Genomic DNA, 22,384 nt, shown 5'->3' on the forward strand with positions numbered 1-22,384 from the left:
ACTTCTAGGACATCGGCCAGCAGAATTCTAATATGTTGGTAAACACTTCTTTGATTTTCTTACTTTGATATAAAAAAAAAAAAGAAATGTGGACAAGTAGAGGCCTACAGATGTCCTTACGTAATATTCCTTGCAGCTCTCCAGCATTTAGGCTTTATGTAGATAGGGAAGCCAAGCTACCCTGCAAAATACGCAAATATTTTTAACAAACACACTCCATACGCTACACTGTCGTATATAAGGTTTTACCTTTTCAAAAATGTCTTTGTTAGCCTTGTGCTTCTTGGTCTAAATCTCATTCACGTTCATTTTTTAAATGAAAATATATTAGCAAACACTTTAAGAACTCAGATTTTCCTAGTGTAGCCACAGCCAAACTATGCAATAGTTCCATCCAAATACAACTGTGTGCTTTACATTATTCATTATTTTCTATCAAAAGAGTAATATGGTTGAGAATAAAAGCACTAGCCCATTATATGCAACTGATTATGACAGGGCCATTGTGCTGGCATAATGAGGGCAGGCTGCTTTGGCAGTGAAATGAGAGCTGCAACCTACTAACTGCAAACTTAGATCTTGAAACTGCCCCCCCATAAACTAGTCAACCAGATTCTATTTTTCTAGCTTTTCTGCATTAGTTCCCAGTAGTCAGGCTGTCCCTATTTAAAGGCAGGAAAACTGTCTAAAGTTTAAAAAAAAAGTACTTCAGTGTTTAGTTAAAAATTGGCAGCTTAGATTATTTTGTAAAAGTAAAGTAACACAACAGCACTCATCTCAATCAAATCCCTCCATTATCCTGCCACATAGTCATAGACAAACTCACTCGGCATTTTTCTATTTCTCAGAATGACATAGAGCAGATAGTAAGCGCATTCCTTGCCTTACTAGAAACTTGAAATGCTGCACTGGGTAAAGCAAAAGTTTCACGTTCATGTTCTTTTATTCAGTGAGCCATTTGGATGACTTAAAGCATGCATATAATGTGTCTTAATATTTGGCATGTCTTGCCTTATAGATAAACCTGACAATTTGCATAAGCTAGTTTAAAAGAATGTAACAAAATGGAAAGTCAAACTGCTAAACTTGCAAAATCCCCCAGCTAAGTTGTGTATGTTGTTACTGGGATTTCAAAGGAAAACCTAGCACAAATTTAAAACATTAACAAATAACTGCTCTGTGAGATACTAGTACAGTACAGAGGTTTGGGCTGCAAAAAAGACCACTCACCCGAGTTCCACATCATGCAGTTTAAGCCAAAAATATAACCAAGATATAGAGTGTTGAATTTCACTTCACTCAAGTCTCCAATCTTTGGAAACTGTAATGAATATGCACTCCAAAATAGGAGCTGAATTTGGAAAAACACTGACATATGATGTAAATTCATTTTAAATTTAAATTCTAGCGATATGTTTGCAATTATCACCATGTTGTTAAAGAATCTCATCCTGAGAATATCATCAAATAGTAATGTGAAATACAGTGTTACCATTTTGAGAACAAAGGGACCCTGAATGAGTAATCAATAGCAACTGGCAGGAAAATGAGGCATTAATTATGATCCTCTCTAGTGTTTTGTCTCAAACAAGGTTTCATTAAAATATATTGTGCTAACCTGTACATCTTCAAGCCATTACCAATAGATTTGATCAGATACATTTTTGGTCTGTTTCAGGAGGAGAAACATATCAGAATTAAAAAACCAAAACAACATCTAAAGTGTTACATGATAACTTGAGCATTTTTTCTTGATCAATTTAAAGGAAATCGGGGGTTGCTAATAAAACATCTCAGGAGAGGATCCTCTAACAACATGCTGATAATTGCAAACATATTCTCATTTTAAAAAATACTCAGATCATATAATCTCAATATAGTCCTCTTGAAAATTTAATTATCATCTCCTATACCTAAAGTATCACTGCAGGTTTGAGAAGATAATGACAGTCATCCATCAACTGCATCCTAGCCAGTGTAATCAGGCTAATCTAGCTCACTGGAGTAAAAAACAGCTACCAAGGGTACTAAATACTGAAGTGATGCAACATCATAAACAAAATAACAGACATTTAGTTTTACTGTCTTTCCAATTAATGTTAACACTTGAAAAATATCAAGGTATCAATATATTCTCTTTCTACACCAAAGCTTTTCTGAATCACCATGAGCTGCTTATTCAATGTGTATACCTAAGCAGAATCTGCTACTATGGATAACTGTTTATGTGTAAATATACTGAGACTGAGCACAGGGACAGAGGAGGGAGAAGGAAGAAGTTTATTCAGAATTCCAGATATGTTTTTTTTAAGCAGGGGAGGAGTGAAGATTAAACACAAAGGGAAGGAAACATTTTGTATTCCTTCTGCATCTAAACAGCTTTAAAACACCCGATTAATACAAATATTTTGAATGAGTCCCTTCCTTCTCTTTTGCAATAGTGGCTTCCCTGCACTGATACTGCATATTGGCAAGACTACAAATTCTGTCTTACGCTTCTAAAAGCGGCACCCTGCTGATGTTGGTGTCCAATCCCCGAGGTTATGCTGGCTCAGCTTGTCTTCGCTCATCCCCCCGGGCAAGGTATTTCTGTGTTGCTGACTGAATTCTAGGAAGGGCATTACTAAGCATTGTGATTACAGGTCAGGCTCCCCTCCCTTTGCCTTTGAATCTTTTCGCTACATTATGAAAAACAGTAATTTGAACAGCTTCCTTACTGTGATTATACAAAAGCAGAAGGTTTGTGGAGAACTGCAAAATGTCAGCAGAGAAGCAGCTGAGGGGTTATTCATCTACTTTTTAATTTTTTGGTACCAGCCTCCCTGCTTTTCTCTATGATTACAAGATATGAGCATGAGAAGTCAACATTATAATGAAAGATTTTATGCTGAATCTTATTTACAGAAGTCAGACTATAAAGGATATTATAAAGCTCAAACTATCCTTGCATCTGTTTCTCCCTCTGCATCTTCAGTAAAATGATTTCAAAAGATTTCAGACCATTAGCAGAATGTTTCATGTATATGGTATGGAAGTTGTGCATCTCCTCTCCCACACAACCCAGAGAAAATCTTGCTTGCTCTAAGCACCAAGTCAGAAAATTAATAACATAATTAGGGTTCAAAACCTGTCGTTAATAGAGCAACCAGATAACTGTTAGGACTTAACATGGAGGATCCATATGTTTTCACATATGGTCAAGTGAAAGCTAAGTCCAATACTGGGGTGCTAGTAAATGGATAGACAAGCCCAGTAAATATCTTAGGCTTCAATCCCCTCCCCTTAATAAATGTTATCCTTCTCTCCCTGCTCTTTAGAACTCTGTGCCATCAGGAGCACTATCGTCTTGAAAAAGCACTCCACAACACAACTGAAACCAATGCAAGTTGGATGGTTTAGTTCCACGGAAGAGGAATCATGATGGCAAATCTGTCTTGTGCTTCTTTCCATCCACTATCTGCTCAAGCTACAGTCTCTCCTAGCCCATCCCAGGCAGCAAACGCTAAGTACTAGGCCAGTTCTACTCAGGGCCTGTATTCATCTTCAGAGCAGCAATCTGTGCAGATCCAAAGTTTGGGAAGGGACTTTATCTCCCTGTGAGGTAAGACAGGAACGTAAATGGGGGCTCAACATACTAGAGTATTATAGACAAAAGGAATAAACACTTCAAGAAAATCCAAAGGGCAATCCAGCTCATTCAAACAAACAGGTATGGCTGGGAGGACTGAGCTAATCTTTTCTCCATCCTCCAATACTACCATAAATTTGTAATTGAGAAGTACCCAGCTCTGAGGCAGTAAGATTAGCTGGAGACAAATAGCAATTGCCCAAAGAAATTGTATCTGCACTCCATGGTGTAACATGCTTTTTACTTCCTTATGCAGTAATGTGTAATATACCATATATATATATTGATTTACAGGATATTCATTACCTTAAATACTATCAAACGCAATCAAAAATTAAAAGGAGGCAAGAAAATTTGCCAACCCTAAATAGCGCGAGAAAGAGAAGGGCAAAGACAAGTAGCAGTTTGTCTGCTTAAGACATTCAAAATGATTCCTTGCAGAACTGCTCCCCTTTTATAAATAGCATCCCTCCTCCAACTATAACTAATTCCTAACACCTGCTACCCGCTTCATTCCAGGGGGGATGTCTTCCCTGATTAACTTCAGGTGGTCACCTCCAGCTCTGGAAAAAGAAATCTAGCCTGCACCCAGTACATTTTTACTTTCTAAAAAGATTCTGCAGGCTCCTTATCTGCTGAGAGACAGGAGATATTTTCCCAATAGCACAATAAGTAATTCACTTCTAATAAATTATAAGCAAGAGAAAGTTAATATTGCTTGATTTTACTTGAGAAGTACAATGAAGCAAAATAAACTCCAGTTTGGACATTCCATCTGCCCTTAAACTATATATCCCTCTCCCCATCTCTAACCTTTTAAGACTGTATCAGCTGGCAGACTCCAGAGTCGCTGCTTCAGTTAACATTGTGTCAGCCTTTCCTTCAGAAGCTGCTTTTCTTAGAGATTGATAGCTCAGCTGTAAAAACCCGCTTTGGGGAGACACCGGATATCAAAGGTGTCAGAGAAGATTAAAAAGAGAAAATTTACAAAATAAAATCAGTTTGTCAGCTTTAAAGTTAGACTGGTATTAAAAATCTCAGACATGTACAAGCCTTAAAATTTTTTATACTTTCATAACTCAGTATTACTTGGATTTAAATAGACATTACGTTCTCCATACTGTTTCTAAAACTATGTGAGGAAGGAAGAAAAGCAACTGGTGCCACCGCTTGTAGTCTTTCTAATGCCCCACAGATAAGAAAGGTCCAGAATATCATGTATTTTTCTGCCTCATTGAAAGATTCATCTAAAACATCTTCAAACATACTGCCAGCAGTGAGCAGGAAGAGCCTTCTTGTTGCTGTTTAGTAGATTTTTTTTTTTTTAAAAAAAATAAAGTAAGAACAACAACAAACAAAACCCCAAAAACCCAAAACTTGTGGGTCCGTAGCTGATGCAATCTAACATCTTTTATTAGCACCAAAGTAAATTCTAAAGATGTTTTTAAAACTACAAAATGGTAGTCCCTCTATGGCACGTATGCTTTTTTATAATTAGCGTTTTTAAAGTATGCATACTTTTTCCTTATGGTACACAATTACATTAAAGTGTACATTCTATATATATGTATTTTTTTACTATTTTTTAAAAGATCTAATTTCAAACCTGGAAGTTTAAAAAAAAGCCTGAAGGGATCCGAGACGCACTAGCTACAAGGTTTAGCCTAACATCCTCCAGAGAGAATTATCCACAGTCTAGCATCCCTTTTGCCACAATATTACTTCCTCTACTGCCTACCACCTAGGTGTGGTCTAAATATGCCTATTTCAAATCATTCCTGAGACAAGCTAGTTACATTTTTCTATTCATTTAAACCCTTTCATTAGTTCCCCTTTTTTAAAAAAATCTTTTCAATAACACTACAATATCATAGGAGCAGATGGCACATCCTCAACACAGAATAACTGCCTAATTATTTCTCCCAAGGAAGCCAAAGAGGGATAGAAGTCTTAGAGACAAGCAATAAAAAAAGTTTCAGGATATGAACAGAATTCCTACAGGAAGAAATGAAAACTGCAGAACTCTCAATGTGTGCAAGAGGGCTTCCATATGCAAACTTCAGATATGCATCAGGTTACCCAAGAAGAAACTACGAAGTACTCACTGGCCCTACAAAGAAACACCTAATACATTTGTTCTACATGGTTGTCCCTTACTTCATTCATCTTCCAGCAAGACATCCAGTGCTCACTATTCTTTGACATATCATGCCACAATAAAGCATGTTAGTAGTGGTCTAGTACAATGGCCCTTATATTAAAGTAATGAATTGTTAAAAACTTAGCAAAGCATCCTAGGAGCAACTGCAGAGACAGGCTGCCATGCTGCTATTCGGGGGCTACACCTGCAGATCGAGACAGACTTGTTTGGAAGCTTTCATACACATTTAATGAACAACCACATTTTAAAATGTGATGTGCTACAATACCTTTTTCTCCTTTGACTCACACATTTTAAGTAACATCTCAGCTGTCAGATACCACTAAAACACTACTCTATCCACTATTCACAATCACTCATTTCTTTCACTCTCGCCACTTCCAAGTTTTTTTTCTTACAAAACATGTATTTCAAATTACATTTTTCATACTGTTCCTTTGCTTTTCCATTTTGTCAGTAAATCTCATTTCTGCTTCCCACATACATTTTTATACACTCTTACCTCCTAACATTCACAATTTTTTGTCTGTATACTTATTCTTCCAGCTGTTTAATGTTACCTGATGCTTTACTAAAAAAATAAAATCAGTTAATCTTCTCCATTATACTATATATACATCTTACATAGTTTATGAACATATTAAAAATACTTTTAAGTTGGTGCTATTCAGTTCTATTTATTTTTGTCTATGCAGCAAGCTGCTATCTACATCCTACTATGGATACTTGTTTTCACTCTTGCTTGCATATTCCTCACCACCTCACCAGTAACAAAAAGTTGCCATTCTTGCCTATGCACAATATGGATGAGCTTTTATGTTCTCCCTAGACAACTCAAATTTCTGGACTTCTACTCTTATTATACTTCTTCAACCTGTGAGATAGCTCTTAGAGTGTGCTCTGAGATAGTACTTTCCTCAGCATTGCAGGATTGTTCTTTAGATTTGCATTCTGCTCAAACTGCTTTTAAAGTCTTTTTAGATCTGAAAGAGGTAAATTACTGACTATGCAAAGGCAAAGTAACATACACTTGCAAACATTTCTTTTGCCAATGTGATCATCTGTTAAATTGCCCAAGAAATTGCTGCTAAAGGCATTTTTTAGGTTTATTTCAAAGTTCTTATAGTGTGTTTGTTAAGAAGTGACTTAAAATTTTCTTGCACAAAATAAAACAAAACTTTTTCATCTGTGAAGGATGTAATAGTTAATAAATACAGCTTGTAAATTTATTCTTTAACACATTGCTAAATTTGCAATCAACAAGATGCAAACCTTTAAAGTTCCACATTAAATTGTGAAGAAAGTTGTTCTTAAGTCAATAAACAAAGAAAGGTCACAGATTTTTGCAAAAAAAAGCCAACAATAGGAATTGCAGTGCTCAATACCCATACTGTATTAAACTCTAATATTTTTCACCACAAGTGAGTCAGGCATATACAAATCTAGCTTTCTCTGACTGGCACCCAGATGAGGAGAATGTTTTTATGTTGACTCAGAGCAAAGGTGGAAGACGGATGAGTTTGTTCCAACTTACTTTAACAATCAGTGAGAAGTCAGCTAATTTTTCTCCAAGGTACTATCCAAGTAACAGCACACATTTAAAGTAATTTAGAAACCAAACATGCTCTGAAGATGCACATAGGCCACTACATCTGTCTTAATATTCCAGTGAAGCATGTATTTTTTTTCCTGATAAAGAAGAAATTGGTAAATCCTGAAAAGTTGTCTGAATTATGTCTTAATATGTTTACTTGACGTATATTCCCATAAGGAGCACTAAGTATGTTACTAATGTGCATAAAAATGTTACTGTCATACTGCAAAATTCAGGCTAATTTAATAATGCCTGATGTGCCTTACATCATGTTGCAATGATGCAATAATATGCTGCTAAATGAGTCACCTCACATTAGTTTCTCAGGAATAGCAGAGCTGATGGCTATTGAAGGGAAAATGGTGTAGCAATATTACTGGAAACATTGAGGTCCAGCTTTCTATTGGATTTTTTTTTATTCATCCAAAAAATAAAGATTCCAAAGCAGCCTTATTTACTACCAGTGTGCACAAAACTTATGCAATAATAGCAGCACAAATGAGTTAAAAATCCATCTGCCCCCACTAAATAAAATAAACAGTACACACGGTATCATATAAATTCTTCATATACTCTCTATGTAGTACTATATATTTCATACTGCATAAAATACATAGTAGCATATGTATATACATCATGTACCATATAGAGTAGTATATATGCAGTATTATAGATATAATTTTACATAGACTAAGTGAAATGTATGTAGTAAATATAATCCATAGCTTCTTACAGCATTCATGTATTCTACAGATTTATCATAAAACTTTTTCCTAAATGTTTTTTAAAATGTTTTTTTAATAACATTTAAAGTGTCCCATCAGCATACAGAACACAGATTAGAGAGTTTGAAAAATAAAGTAAATTAAGATACATTTCTTTATAGAAAGGTTACACTTTAAACAAAAACTGGTGAATGCCTCTTTAGTTCTTGCCTAACATCCATTACATTTAGCACTTGATTTTATCTCCTTTCTTGAACACGGGATAGTATGTGGACTTGAAATTATTATGAAAGGAGGGTAAATGTGTCATATCTACATGGCAAAAAATTCATAATGTCTATTTTTCATGCAAGATATTTTAGAATTAAAACAGAACATTAAGGGGATAGTCACAAATAATTTACTATCTTCAGCCTAGTGATGCCAGTGAGGAGAGACAGACTTCGCCAGGCACATGAGAACAGGCACTGTTAGGCTAAAGGAGCATCCCCCCCCCCTCTCTCTGCCAATTAGTTGGGGCACTTACAGGCTCATGGGGATAAAGTTAGCTTCTGTGTAGAGCCACAGAAACAATTAGAAGAATTAGTCTAACAGCTACACATGCATCACACATTTATCTCAATTTCACTTTGAGAATAGTGCAGATTCCTGGCTTTCTCAGAGCTCGGACCTGTCAAAGCAATGTGCAGGGACAGCTGGGTACCTTTTTGATGATACTGGAAATGGGAGTCATGCATTCAATATCTGAAGTCTAATCTCATTTCTTTTACATAAGCTACATTTTTCAGTATTAAATTACACAACGTAAAGAAACCCCTTTTATTAAAAAATGCTTCTGAAAAGTTAATCTATATCCGACTGAAGATTTGTGAAAGGATGCCCTTCCAAATCTGCAATTACACAGCCAACAGGAATGGTGGAATCCCACACAAAAATCACAAACAACCCCTCCTCCTCTAATTCGAAGACACAAATAGAGGCATTGTGTCAAGCCATGTAGCACTGCATTCATTCTGAGCAAAATACAGTTTGTACATTTCTTCTAAAAGCTGTCAATTCTTTGTCCATGTAAAAGTTTTTGACATTCATCTAAACCAACTCCGCATGAGCCTCGATTTGTCATCTCACCTATCCACTTAGAGTCTATACACTCTATGAAACACTGGGGAGAAAAAAAAGGCAGTAAGAGCTGGAAAGGTACAGAATAGTGAAGAGCTGTCAAAAGGAGAAAGAGTATGCAGTAAAGTACAAATAAAGCCAAAAAAGGAAAAGGATTCAGACTTGATTGCAAAACACTAGACAAGCACAGGTTTTAATGTAGCACACAAACATACACCATTAACCTTATTAACACTAAACCAGATAAAAAACACAGCTTGAGACAAATGCAACTACCTTATTCAACACTGCTATTTGCATGACTGGGCCCAGTGCAAAGCACTATACTCTAGGATGCTCCTTTTTGGCTTGCTTAAAACACCTGATGGAAATAAAACCTGAAAGCATGCACTTCCTGTTTGGTAAAATATTCACAAATTAGCCATATTTACATTCTTGTGACTAAATGTTATACCTGAATGACATATCTTTACCGAAGTTGCTTAGATTTTTAAGCTACATTGAAAATCAATCACACTTAAACTCCTACAGCCTACATGCAAAGCCTGTAACAGGCTAACAGTCCACTCAAATCACTGCTTAGATCATTTTCAGTAAAGGGTGAGAAGCAATAGTAAGAGTCTTAAGCATTTCAGTTTGCACTGGTCTTGAAAACTTTCATTCCAGCCCTCTGTAAACTTAATAGGAAGTAAAAATTAAAACTCGTCACACATCCACACCAGGTTATTAATACCGTTTACACCAATGACACATGGAAAGAACTTTAGTAAGAGAAGAACAGGTTAGAGAGCATGTGGAGAAGTTAAGTATTTTCAATTCATCTGTACCCATTAAGATACTCAGAAGAGTGGCTCTTGCCATTCTTGCAAATTCAGAAATTTGAAAACTCTTGGTTTGGAGAAAGTGCAGAGCCTAAAAAAGAATGGGGTTGGTTGGTTTGTTTCAGGGAGGAATAAAAGCAGTAACTTGTAATTCCTCAACAATTTAAGTTTCATTTTTGGGAAGAATACTGGAAGAAATAGACTGCAAATGCCAGAAGAAAAAAAAGTTATATTGATTCAGCTGGAATAAACTATATAAAACCAATCTCATTTCCTTCTCAGATAGCACAAGAGGTGTTTTAATAAGGCTTTTACTACTTTCACATTTCACAGGTGAACTAAGGAACCAAGGTCAACTAAAACTACTGCTGAATACAGAGCATAGCTGTTTAAAAAACAGTAGCTAGGAGCTCATGATCAACACTGGGTGCATGTATTAACTGAACTTTGCAGGCATCTGTTTTGGGCATCATTCCACCTCCAAATTAGTGACTTGGATGAAAAATGAAGACCACATTTACTAAATTCACAAAGCAAATAACCCAGAAGGATATACAAATGCAGTGCAAGCCTAGAATTCAAAATTGCACTGACAAATTTAGAGAAGGGAGAAGCAACGTGTTAAAAAGTAAATACATTTTGCATATGGAACCTGTAAACTGAAAAACATAGGCTGAGGAATGACAAGCTGGCCAGCATTAGCATAAGAAGGTATTGGGAAATTTTAGACTATCACCAATCAAACAAGTATCAAAGAGTGAATATTTGTTACGAAAAAGGCAAATACCACATGGCAAAAAACTATTGTCAGAAAGACACAGGAAATTTCTTTTTGCCATAATACTAAGGCCCTAGATGAGGTACTTTACCCAGTTTAAAACACTGGAATTCCCTAAGGTTGTGAACCTACTGGAGAACATCTAGAGCAGAGCATAAGCTTTACTACCAATATTTCAATCTGAGACAGACCCTGTTACATATCCGCTACTAAAATATGCCTGCATTATATTCTGCACTATACACACCAATGTAAAAATTAGCTCCATTTATATCTCATCTTTTCTAAGGACGCCTTATCATCTTAATCATCTACTGGATTTCCAGCCTCTATAGCCTTAAAAGAGTACAGACTCTTCTCTGTGTCCACTGTCTGTAAGACAAGAGTTAGCTGCTTTAATTACAATGATATTTATATAAGGCACCAGGGAAACTTTTTAAGACTAAGTATGTTTAAGTAATGGAAAACAAAACCCAGCATAGTCATGCAGTCTCCTCCATCTCTAGAGGTTTTTAAGAATTGACTATATGAGCATCTGTCAGGGACAACGCAGCTGATTCTTCATTCGGATTGCCAAAATGACCTCTCAGGATTGCTTTCGACCTTCTTGTCCATGATAGTTTTCAAACATTGTAGCTACAGTGAGAGCTGTATTTCAGGAACCCCCACGAATTTATGAAAAATATAAAAATAAAAAACCCAAAAGATTCAGAAATCCCACCACGTTCCAAGTTAGCAAATGATTTCAATCACTGTCAGATTTAACTGATACGACCAAAGTACAAACTGTAACTTATCGCATAAATTTAAACTGAATTAAAATTTGATTGAAAGTTAACTCTATGATCATCTTCTATTATCCTGAATATAAAAACAAAGCAGATTTACCTACAATAACATTTTTTCCCATATACTGAAAATGTTTAAGAAAGAAGAAACTGTGGTAGAGGAAACAGTCGGAAGAAGGAAACAAAGGAATAAAGACAATTAGAAGTGATGTTAATAGAACCAAATATGTATAATATTTTGGCTTTAAAATAGCTACGTGTAAAAAATTAATATTAAATGGTACTAGATATAAACAATTAGGAGATATAAAAGCATTTTCCTCAGTGAGAAGCCAAATAACAGAAATTACACTCATTACTGCAAAGCAAAACAGAATTTTATACAAAGTTAACATAAACCCATTTTCCAATACAGAACATTAACTTAATGAAAGAATAATGTGGAAATTAATTTGCTTCCAAACTAATGTCAAGTTATTCTATTTAAATACAGTACATACAGAGTTATTTGGACAATAGTAAGACTAATACAATGTTTTACTCTCTAGACTGGTAATAATGTGAAGTTAGTAACTTGAACTTCAATAGGTATACTGCTTTTTGTGAGAATGTTACTGAAAGCTCACCCATACAGTTACAAATGGGGCTTTGTTCGTCACATCTGTGTTGCAGAGTAGAGAAGGCTGTGAGAATGATCCTTTCTTAAACAGGGAAGTCATGTTAGGACTGCAATGCCACCTGGTGCTGCCCATTCACACTTCCTAAACTACTAGTTAAAAGACTCAAGACCAAGATGTCAAACTCATATACTAGTTTTATCCTCCAGAAGAAAGATGTTCCTGAAACTATCAGTTCAAAGTGAATAGTCAACTTATAGTAAAATTAAAAAAGATTCCTCTTTGAGAAAACAAGCATAACAAGTTAATTTCTTAGAATTAAAAGCATAATATATTAGTTATTTAAATCTTTGTCAGCAAATATTGAGTGTAATCAAATTCTAATTATACTTTTTAAACATTCAAACTTCCTGTACATTCAAAACAGACTTTTAAACAATGATCGGAGCATTCTTAATGTGGCTCATTAGAAATAACGTGGGAGAAATCTTCACTCTAAAATGAAGATTTAGAGACATAAAAAGAAAGCTTTCTTAATTAAAAACCACATCATCAAAAAAAAAATAATACAGTATTACACTGGATAACCTAATTGTTAAAAATTGAAAGCATAGTAACACTGTTTTCCTTAAAAAATGCACATGATCTCCACTAGGAGTAACAGTTAACTAATGAACTATACTCAGCAATTACTAGTATTTTTTGATGAATTATATGTGAAAAATTCGAGTATCACAGACTAATCGTGATGTGAAATCAGTACTGGTCTGCAATTCTGTTTGCAGTCTTGGAGCGAGGAATGAGTAACTGCAAAGGGTAAGAAAACTCACTTCACAATGATCTGTAGGAAAGATGTGATACACACAACTGAAGCACTTTGCTAAATATGTTCAGAATAGTAACAATCTCTCTTTACTAAGAACATAGGACTTCATGCTCATGAGCTACAGAACCAGTTCCACTTGCACATAGCAGAAGTATCTCCTCTAAAAGGATGTATGTAAGTGCAAGGCAATTTGACCACACAGAACCCAGAAAATTTATTCTGCAAATCGTAGAATACATTCTTGTTTACTGTGCTTGGTAGCCTGACACATTCAAGTAACTTAAACTAAATTTTAGTTCAGATTATTCCATTTGCTTTCAATCATCACTATACTTACTTGACAGCCTGGTAACCCCGTATCTCTACCATACAATGGAAATGGACCTCTATCTGAGGTTTTTCCTATAAAAGAAAGACATTTGAAATTAGGTCCTTTTTAAAATCTGCTAGGTTTCTCCATCGGTTGTCCCTAAATATGCAATTCAGAACACCTTAGCATCATAGTAAATTTACAAAAATTAAGTTGCATGAATAAAAGTAGGCTTTTATATATCTGCGTTTAACACTCAAACAGCACTACTGTAATAGATGACATACTTAATTCCATTTCTTACGTAACTGACCAGTAAAAAAAGAACTACTGCAATTTTTTATTGTTATAAAATATCCCTATCAGTATGTTTAAATAAAAAGGGCAAAAGTCCAGCTTCATTTCTATTATCAGTGAGCAAACGTAGAGATACTTTTAGACATTTCTCCTTCCTACACAAAACTAACACACAGCTGGTATCATCTTAGGTGATGCACGTACTAAGCAGTAAAATAAAACCAACAAAACCACATGAAAAGTGAACAAAAAGTTCAAGCCAGAACAACAAGAAAACCCACTCCAAACTTAAACCATGGCTGAATCTTTCACCTCTTGACACCCATCCCTTAAATCCTTAAAAATCCTTTCGTTTCATGTACATTCCAGCCAGGTACAAAACTCAAGCAATACAACTGGACAAGACAGCAAAACAGACTCTTCTCTTCTGCCATATATGCAGTATTTGCCTGTAGGTAGCACATACTGAGTATAGCGCACCTTGTGCAGAGTAGTTGCCTTCTGATATTGCTATCTGAGGTCGCAAGACATTAGCAATACATTTGTCAATTCCAGAAAAACTACTTAGTGCTGTATTTGTTGGTTATGCCACAAACTAGCATGTTTGTGTATTAAAACTCCGTGTGAAAGTTCTCCGGTAGGGCTCAGAAGCTTATCACTCAACACTTTTTGAAAAAACCTTGAATAGAAGTCACTGCTGAACAACATCAAGAATCAGACGGTCATCAAGTACGTGCGTAACAGAAAACACCAAGTGCATATGCCTGCCCTAATTATAACACAGTTAGAACTAAGAAACACCCCGTAACACCACTCAGTCTTATCCAAAGGTAAGCATTAATAAACCATGATACCTATCTATTTGAAAATTAATATCTTCTTACCCAACTAGGCATCCCTTTTTCTAAACAATGTGTGTGTCATCCAGTCCTCGTAAGAAGAAAAAGTAGCCTTTCTTACACATTCCCAATTCAGTGATAAATGGCTCCGTGCTATTGCAATTGCACTTCTAGAATAGGACTTCCTTGGCTTTTTCTGATTTTCTCTCTTAATACCAAAAATCCCTAAATGTCATTTCGTAAGAGGAAAAACTAAAGTATGCTTATTGTTAACCTAAAAAGTGCATCTTGTGTAAGCAGAGAAGAAGAGGAAGTTTGAATCTCTTGGAACAACATCTCTGCAAGATTATCATCTTGATAACCACAGGTAGTTTGGTCAACAATAGTTTGCTTGGAAAATGGCAGCTCTGCTGTAACAAAGGAAGGAAAAAAGTTAACATTTTTCTGCTGAAGCAATTTGCCTCTAACAACTATCAGGCACTAAGCAAATAAAATACCTAGCATGCAAAATTATATGAAGTAGGATGAATCATGCTGTTCATATTAAACCAGACTCAGCATTTTCTTTCCAGAAAATGAGAATCTTATACAACATGATAAACAACTTTGACTGAAGTATGCAGTATTCCAGGCAGGCTTTAAAACAAATATTTGTACAGGAGTCAATTACAGAGGCTAGAAAAATCATGATTTAAATTATGGTTTGCGTAGCAAGCAAGAAATTGTTAGATAAGAATGCATAAAATCATGTTATTTAAATGTTATTACATAAAAAGTTTGGCAGGTTCACACTAAAGGAAAAAAGCTGACTACAATAGACCAATCTATACTAAATGTGGTTCTAAGAAGTGATCGAGAAAAGTCAAGGCTGCCTGATGCTGCACTGCCTAAATATTTATCAAGAATTAGAGCTGGAGAAAATTAACATTTAACCTGTGTTCAAATGACTAAGCTTTTCACTGAAGGGTTTGGAAAGCAACCTAGGATCAAGTACAAGACAGTGCTTTCTGTAGACAGAGTCTCCCAAACACATTTCCAGTGCAAGCACTTAGATATGACTCTCCAACCTGCAATAATGTCACAATGTTTAAGGTACGTATTTTTAAACAACAAAAATCAACACGCACACAATACAGGAACACACGTTGAGCCCACACTAAAGTCCTGTTCCTGGTTCTCTCTTGTACTGTGGAACTGCACCCTGTTGTCCCTTTGCAGGACTGGAGCACGGTGCTAGCAGCATGATCTTCACATTGGCAAAGCAGAAGGATGGGAGAGAGAAGGTGAGCTGTCTCAGGCACCACTAGAACACATCTGTTGCACTGTTCATGAGAGAAGAGGAAGGACTCCATCAACAGCCCCTGAAGCTTCACTGATACTACGTCAAAAAGGTTTCCCAGCACTGTGCTGTCTGGCAGTATCACAGGATGGTTTCACTATCAACACAACGGAAAAGTGAAAGAGTATTGACTACAAATTGCCTGTTGTCATTTCAACACCCTTCAGCTGCTCCAGTCTAGGCACCGTGCTATTCTCACTATTTAAAGCCTTGTAAGCAAACGTCACAGGTAGTGTTTACTTATTAATAGGAAGAGAAAATACTTAGCAACTACTCCACGTAGTGAGTCAAGTATTTGAAAGGTGCGTAAGGCCAGGTTTGAGAAGATGACACTCCCTCATTGGTTTAACAAACAGGTAGGTCCCATACATAAGGTCTGATCAATGCATGGGCAGTCTCTGGCACCCAGTAAAGTTCCAAAACATAGCCAAATATATCAAAGTAGAATCCCTTTGGTGGTATTTAGCTTATCAAATACCTTTCTTAATTATTCAGATTCTCTACAGATTGACAGAAGAGCATAAAAATGTAGGGGTTACTGTACAAACCAAACTTACTAGAGTACCAGTGTTTATGAGCACGCAAACTTCAAAAATAAGTGACACTGAAAGCCAAAGCAGACCCTGAAATGTCTTGCAGGTTTACCCCACAAGATTTGCTGTTGAGTATGTTATACCCTCTGTCTGATTGTACCCTGTCCACCCTCTCTCAAGAGAGTCTTGTCTCAGTCAGTGCTCGCTACACAGATGGCAATAGTATCTTTTTTATTATAGCTAGAAATTCAGAAACATTAATGCTCAGCCTTAAGGGGACATGAGAAAACTCACTACGGCACCTGACATTAAGGAAGGCACCTGGAAGAAGGAGAGGGGTACGCAAAAACATGATTAAATGACAAAATCCTCATTGAATGTTTTCATTTGCACAGGTTTGTGTAAACATGGCTGTAAGGTAGCGTGTAGACATACCAGCTGGAAAGGTAAAGTAATGCCCAAATGAAATTTATTTCCTCTTCAGATACTATTATATTTTCACAAAATATTCATGAGAAGTAAAGCAACTGTGGCCTGTTTTCTCAGCCCCAACACTTCCCACCAGACCTGTGCAGTAGGGCTTCCTACACAACGCTATTGTGAATCATCAATTTCTATGATCAGCTGCCTGATCACCTTTATCACATACCTCCTAACTTACATGTTTCAAGAGTTATGTGCTGTCATTTTAGAAGCCAAATCTATGCCTTACTTAGAAAGTAGCATCATGGTAAACTTTTCTTCAGTTACGTATCGGTGGCTCTATATCCCAGAGTTTTGTCTTCCAACCAGATCTGAACTAAAGCAATGGACGTTTAAAAATAATTGAGTTGGTTATACAAAAAAATCTTAAATCTGCACAGATCAACTCACAAGGCAATCGAATCTTTTAATAACTTGGAAAGAGTTTGTAGGGTTTTGGTTTTTGTTTGGTTGGTTGGTTGCATTTTTGTAGTACATTTCATGTGTTTTCATGAACAAAAACTTCAATGACCTAATCTCTACCTAACAGGCTTAAAGCCCAATGACTATGGAGTTAAAAGAAACCCAACCAAGAAAACCTCACTAAGGATTCTGAACAAGTATTTCCTAACTTCATAAACACAAAACCTTGACACATTCTGTACCAATTCAAACGTTAATAGGCATTTGGTAAATAATTATTTTCCTCTTACAATCGCTTGTCTAAATGTGATATGCTCACAACTTAATATAGCTTTTGAATACCACACAAGGAATTGTATTCCATAATAAATCTATTTGTATAACAGCTGTGCAGCCTAAATACTCTTAACACAGAATGAACTGAAACAGCAAGATGCAAAGTGATAGTGAGCTGAAAACAGCACTGCATTAACTCAGTTGAGGACTACTTCAGTGGATGCGCTATAAACGCCTGCCAGTAGTAAAAGAGTCTTTTCCCACTGCTTCTAGATACTTGGTTTATGAGAGGATGACAGAACATAATTCTACAAAAAATTACTTCAATTCCCACAGAATTAACCCTTTACAGACTAAAGATCTTTCTATGCATTGCTAAGAATTTATTTGTTTGGCAATATGGAAAGCACCAACATTTTTAAATGAAGCAATGTTTATCATCCAGTATGAATACCATAGTGACCACAGCTGGCAGCTGCTCTGTCTGTCAGACATGAAGTATATCTGCCCTACTTGTACAGAGAATCTTCTTTCAGTGAATCTTCAAGCATGTTTTTACAGTTCCTAATCATTATTTCATCACTGATAACACTGTTAACCAGTCACAACAGATAGCCTACCCAAAAGTCAGTTTATAACAAACTATTGTTGATACCTTTGATGATTTTATTAAACTGATGATGGTAGATTTGGCTAGAAATTAATTTTTATAGTGCTTTCTCCCTCTCCACATCTAGTAACAAAGTATCCAGCAACAAAGTATGTGTCTTTGTTACCCACAGAATTAATAAATTCAAATAATTTTTCATATGCAGATCCAATATAACAAAGAACCAGCTGCAAAAGCTATACTGCCAGGTACATACGGATGATGCAAGAAAAACATTCGACAAAGTAAACATTTTTCTGCAACTCTTAATATCACTTTCCAACTTATCACGAAGTACAAAGCAAGCAAAGTTTATAGAATAACATCCTTGCTGCCTCCAGCACAGGTCCATTCTTTATTTTTTTAAATTTTGTTGGTGTTAAAAATTCTTACTCAGCAATTATCAAGTATAGTGAAAAAAAGTTTATGTTGGATCAAAACACAAAACCAGCCCTGCTCCTAGGATCTGGTGTGCTGCCTTCTTAGAGGCAAGACTGACTGACACATGCAGCCATAAAAGTTTTACTACATAACTAGACATTTCCCACAGCTCCGGAGGAATAATTTCTTCCTCTTCTACTGCTATATAGGTTTACTTATTAATAGACGCTGTCACAGTTTTACTGTCTTATACCTACAGTCTTACCTCTAATACTTTTAAGGTACATAATACACACGTGTATATACTGTAAATACATATAAAAATATTACACACATTTTTCCTTATAATACTTGTGTCCAAAAGTCATGGAAATAAAACAGAGATCTGAAGCAACGCAATTTGAAGAAAGCGCTTAAAACAAATGACCTCCTATTCTCTTCACAACAATTTGTTTAAGTATTATTGGCTAACGTGTGCCAAGCACGCTGCTGGCTACACTGAGGGTGTTTAACAAGCCAGTGCCAACAAGTGCAGCTGCTGGACTTGCAGCACCCTCCTCCTGTTCATCCCAAGCCAAATTACTCACTCAGCTATGAACAATGAAGCAGCAACACAGGAAAATGCCGAGTGCAAGTGAGATTAGTGATAAACTACAGGATCCCTACAGAGGTCAGTGATTAGCAGGTCCCCAGCCGTAATCACTTCCCTAACCTAGCCTTTATCTCATCATATGCTCCATCTTAGCTCAGTCGTCTTCTGACTGCGAGCAGCTTCCCAATCAATAACCCCTGAAGTCTTGCAAACTCATCCACACTGTCTTACCTTTTAAATAAAGCAGTCAAACCTACATAATACAAATTGTCTGCAAACTCCTCATACAAATTTTGAGCCTTAAGATTAATAAGTAATTCATACATAACAAAATCACGTTACTGGAAAATTTTGTAATAAAGTAACAGAACAGAAGAAAAAATACAAACTTACTTAACCTGGAATGCCATGCCCAAGTGATAATCAGCAATGCAGTCTATACAGGTAATCATAAGAATGTTGGTCTATGTGTTGTTAAAGAATGGATAAGGAAATGGTACGTACGGTCTGTGACTAGTGGAAAAAAATACATTATTTTAGATTTTTTTTTTCCCTCCATACTGTGACATCTTCTAAAACCAATTTTCCCAGATGGGAGAAGAAAAGGTTTCACAAAACTTGGTTTTAATACTACAGATTTGCCCCCTACTCCTTTCTTTGGACAAAATTTTGAAAGACCACGATCTTACAGTACAACTCTAACAATCTGCAAGAAGTAAAAGATTATGACTTTGAATGAGATTTATGGGATTTAACTGTCCAGTCTCAGGTCTGCCAGAAATCTCCTAGGATTCTCCACGCCATAATTTTCATTTGTAAGATAGCATTATACTTCTTCCTATCCAGTCCGATTACTTATTTGTCTTATTTGAAGCAAGAACTGTTTTTCATATCTAAATGAATCCAAAATGTGGAAACTCTGAAGCTGGAATTAACCTGGAATCAAATTCCCATTACAACAATGCTTTAGACAGCAAATAGTAAATTATTGCCTTTGTTGACATTTGGACAGGATCATCTGGAAAAAAAATTTTTTTTTTATTGTGCTTTCCAAAGATTAGAAAAGTTCAGAAGTTCTTTTATACTTACAGTTGTGTGGGCATTTGCAGATGTCTTTCACTGTAAGAATTCTACTGGTTGAACTGCCCAGCAAATAAATCTCAGAGCACATTTATGAAGACGTTAAACACAGAAGTCAAGGGATTTCTCACAACTTCTTTAATGCAGTATTTTAAAAAGAAATAACATCAGTGTGTGAAGCAGTATTAAAGAACCTGCTTCCCAAAGACATGCCTTTGACACTTTCATCCCATTGATTTGTAAGTACTTCTAAGAAAAGATGGAATATTTTGTCAGTTTGCAGAGCACTGCGCAGATCTTGTGCTATAAAAACAATTTATTAACGCTCTTATGTACTTCAAATACACAGGAGGTAAGGGTGGACTAAATTCCACATTATATTTGGATTGACCCATGAACTTGTAATTTATATGCTCATGTCAACTGAGAACATTTCTATTCCATCAGTGGCTGATCCATGAAGGCTCCTTCCTCAGTACTATTCCTGTCCCTCCACTTACCAGGCTTATACTGCGCTAAATAACAAATCAAATGTTTGCAAGGCTAAAAGGCACTGAAGTCTCTGACAGGAAGATGCACATGAGTAACTGAAGGCAAGGGGAAAAGAGGGAGTACAAACCTCTTAAATGAAGAAAGGACTTTCTTCTCCTCCTCCTCCAAGAATATGTGGGCAAGTATCTGTGAACCAAATAATTCCTGAATAGCTGTTTAGTGTATTTAGTTTCAATTCTCTGCTACTACGTCTACCCTAGGCTAACCTTACCATAAATAATTTTACTGCTCTATTAACCCATTAATGTGTGCTATGCATAGACAGAACATCCAGTGGGAGAAATACACTAAAAATTACTACACTAAAGATATACTAAAAATGAGGGAGATCGGGGATGTACAATATCCAGAAGACAATAACCAAACTGAGTATGCATATGAATACACACACATTCCACACTGGTGACAAGGCGGCATTTTATCACATGCATTTACTCACCTCACCTATCCACCCCATGTATTTCTAGAGTATCCAATTGTCTTCACTTTGTCTATTAAAATATTTTTCTCTTTGCCATCTTCCTCACCTCATCCCCAACGGATTTAGTTAAGATTTTCAAACAATTAATGAAGTTGCTACTTACAACTAACTTGAAAAGCATCCCTTGCTCTCCTGGCATGGAATTTGTCCCAGATCTAAGGACAAAAATTACTCAGCTTCTATCAGTGACTTTGAACATCAAGTACATTCTTAAGTCTAAAGTCAAGAGGATTTTATTATTGGAAATAAATAGAGAATCCACACTACAACAAAATGCTACAACCTGTTTCCGATTAAAAGATTATTTTGGTCACACTACTTACTACAAATTGCTAAATTACTTTATTATATAAAAATTAAAAAATAGTTACTTCTGTAGGTATCTACAGCTCCTCTCACTATGCAAGATTTATTAATTCTCATTAAACTTGAAAAGCCATCTTTGTCAACAGATTCCCCCCTTGCCCATTCTCTATATAAACACAGGTATGAACATGGCAAGCAATTTATAACCATCTTCCATAAGGCAAACTGGCAAAACACATACAATAGTACTCTGCTGTACAAAAGTTTTGACAGTTCTTATTTGGAATGACTGGCATAACTTATTCAAGCTTCACCCTTCACAGGCAATACAGCCATCCCAACTGCAGAGAGACATAAATTTGTAAATCAGGTATTCCCAGACTGTGGTCTCCAGATTAACAGTGGCTGCTAGACTGAAAAACAAAACAAAACAAAGAAAACCAAACCCCAAACAGTCATTAGATGCTAAAACAGATTCAGAAGAAAACAAAACAACACGTTAAGTGTTTTCCCAGTATTACTGCTTCAAGAGAACAATTTCTGCAGGCAAGACAGAGTAACCAAATTATCTTGTTAAAACAGGAGGGGAAAATCCTCACAAAGACAGTGCCTGAAAGGAGCCATCTCCTGTTTGGGAGGCTGAAAAACTCCTAACTATTCACACGCACTATATGCAAGCTCACCGAGCCAAAAGAAGGTGAAACGAAAACCCATAAGGAATACACTTAGATAGTTTAAAACCCTCATCTGTAGGCACCCCACACCTCCACACATTTCTGGAAACACTGATACCTTACTGCCAAGGCA

The 22,384-nt window shown here is 36.1% G+C and overlaps 1 protein-coding gene across 1 annotated transcript in view; it reads right to left on the reverse strand.

Moving 5' to 3' along the window:
• Positions 1 to 22,384, reverse strand: part of TCF12 (transcription factor 12) — a 168,939-nt gene that overhangs the window by 60,467 nt on the left and 86,088 nt on the right. Inside the window, 1 exon segment of the mRNA XM_068410665.1 lies at positions 13,391 to 13,459. Coding sequence (XP_068266766.1) covers positions 13,391 to 13,459 — 69 coding nt within the window.

Source organism: Nyctibius grandis, chromosome 11 (assembly GCF_013368605.1).
Source record: "Nyctibius grandis isolate bNycGra1 chromosome 11, bNycGra1.pri, whole genome shotgun sequence".
NCBI classification, from domain to species: domain Eukaryota; kingdom Metazoa; phylum Chordata; class Aves; order Nyctibiiformes; family Nyctibiidae; genus Nyctibius; species Nyctibius grandis.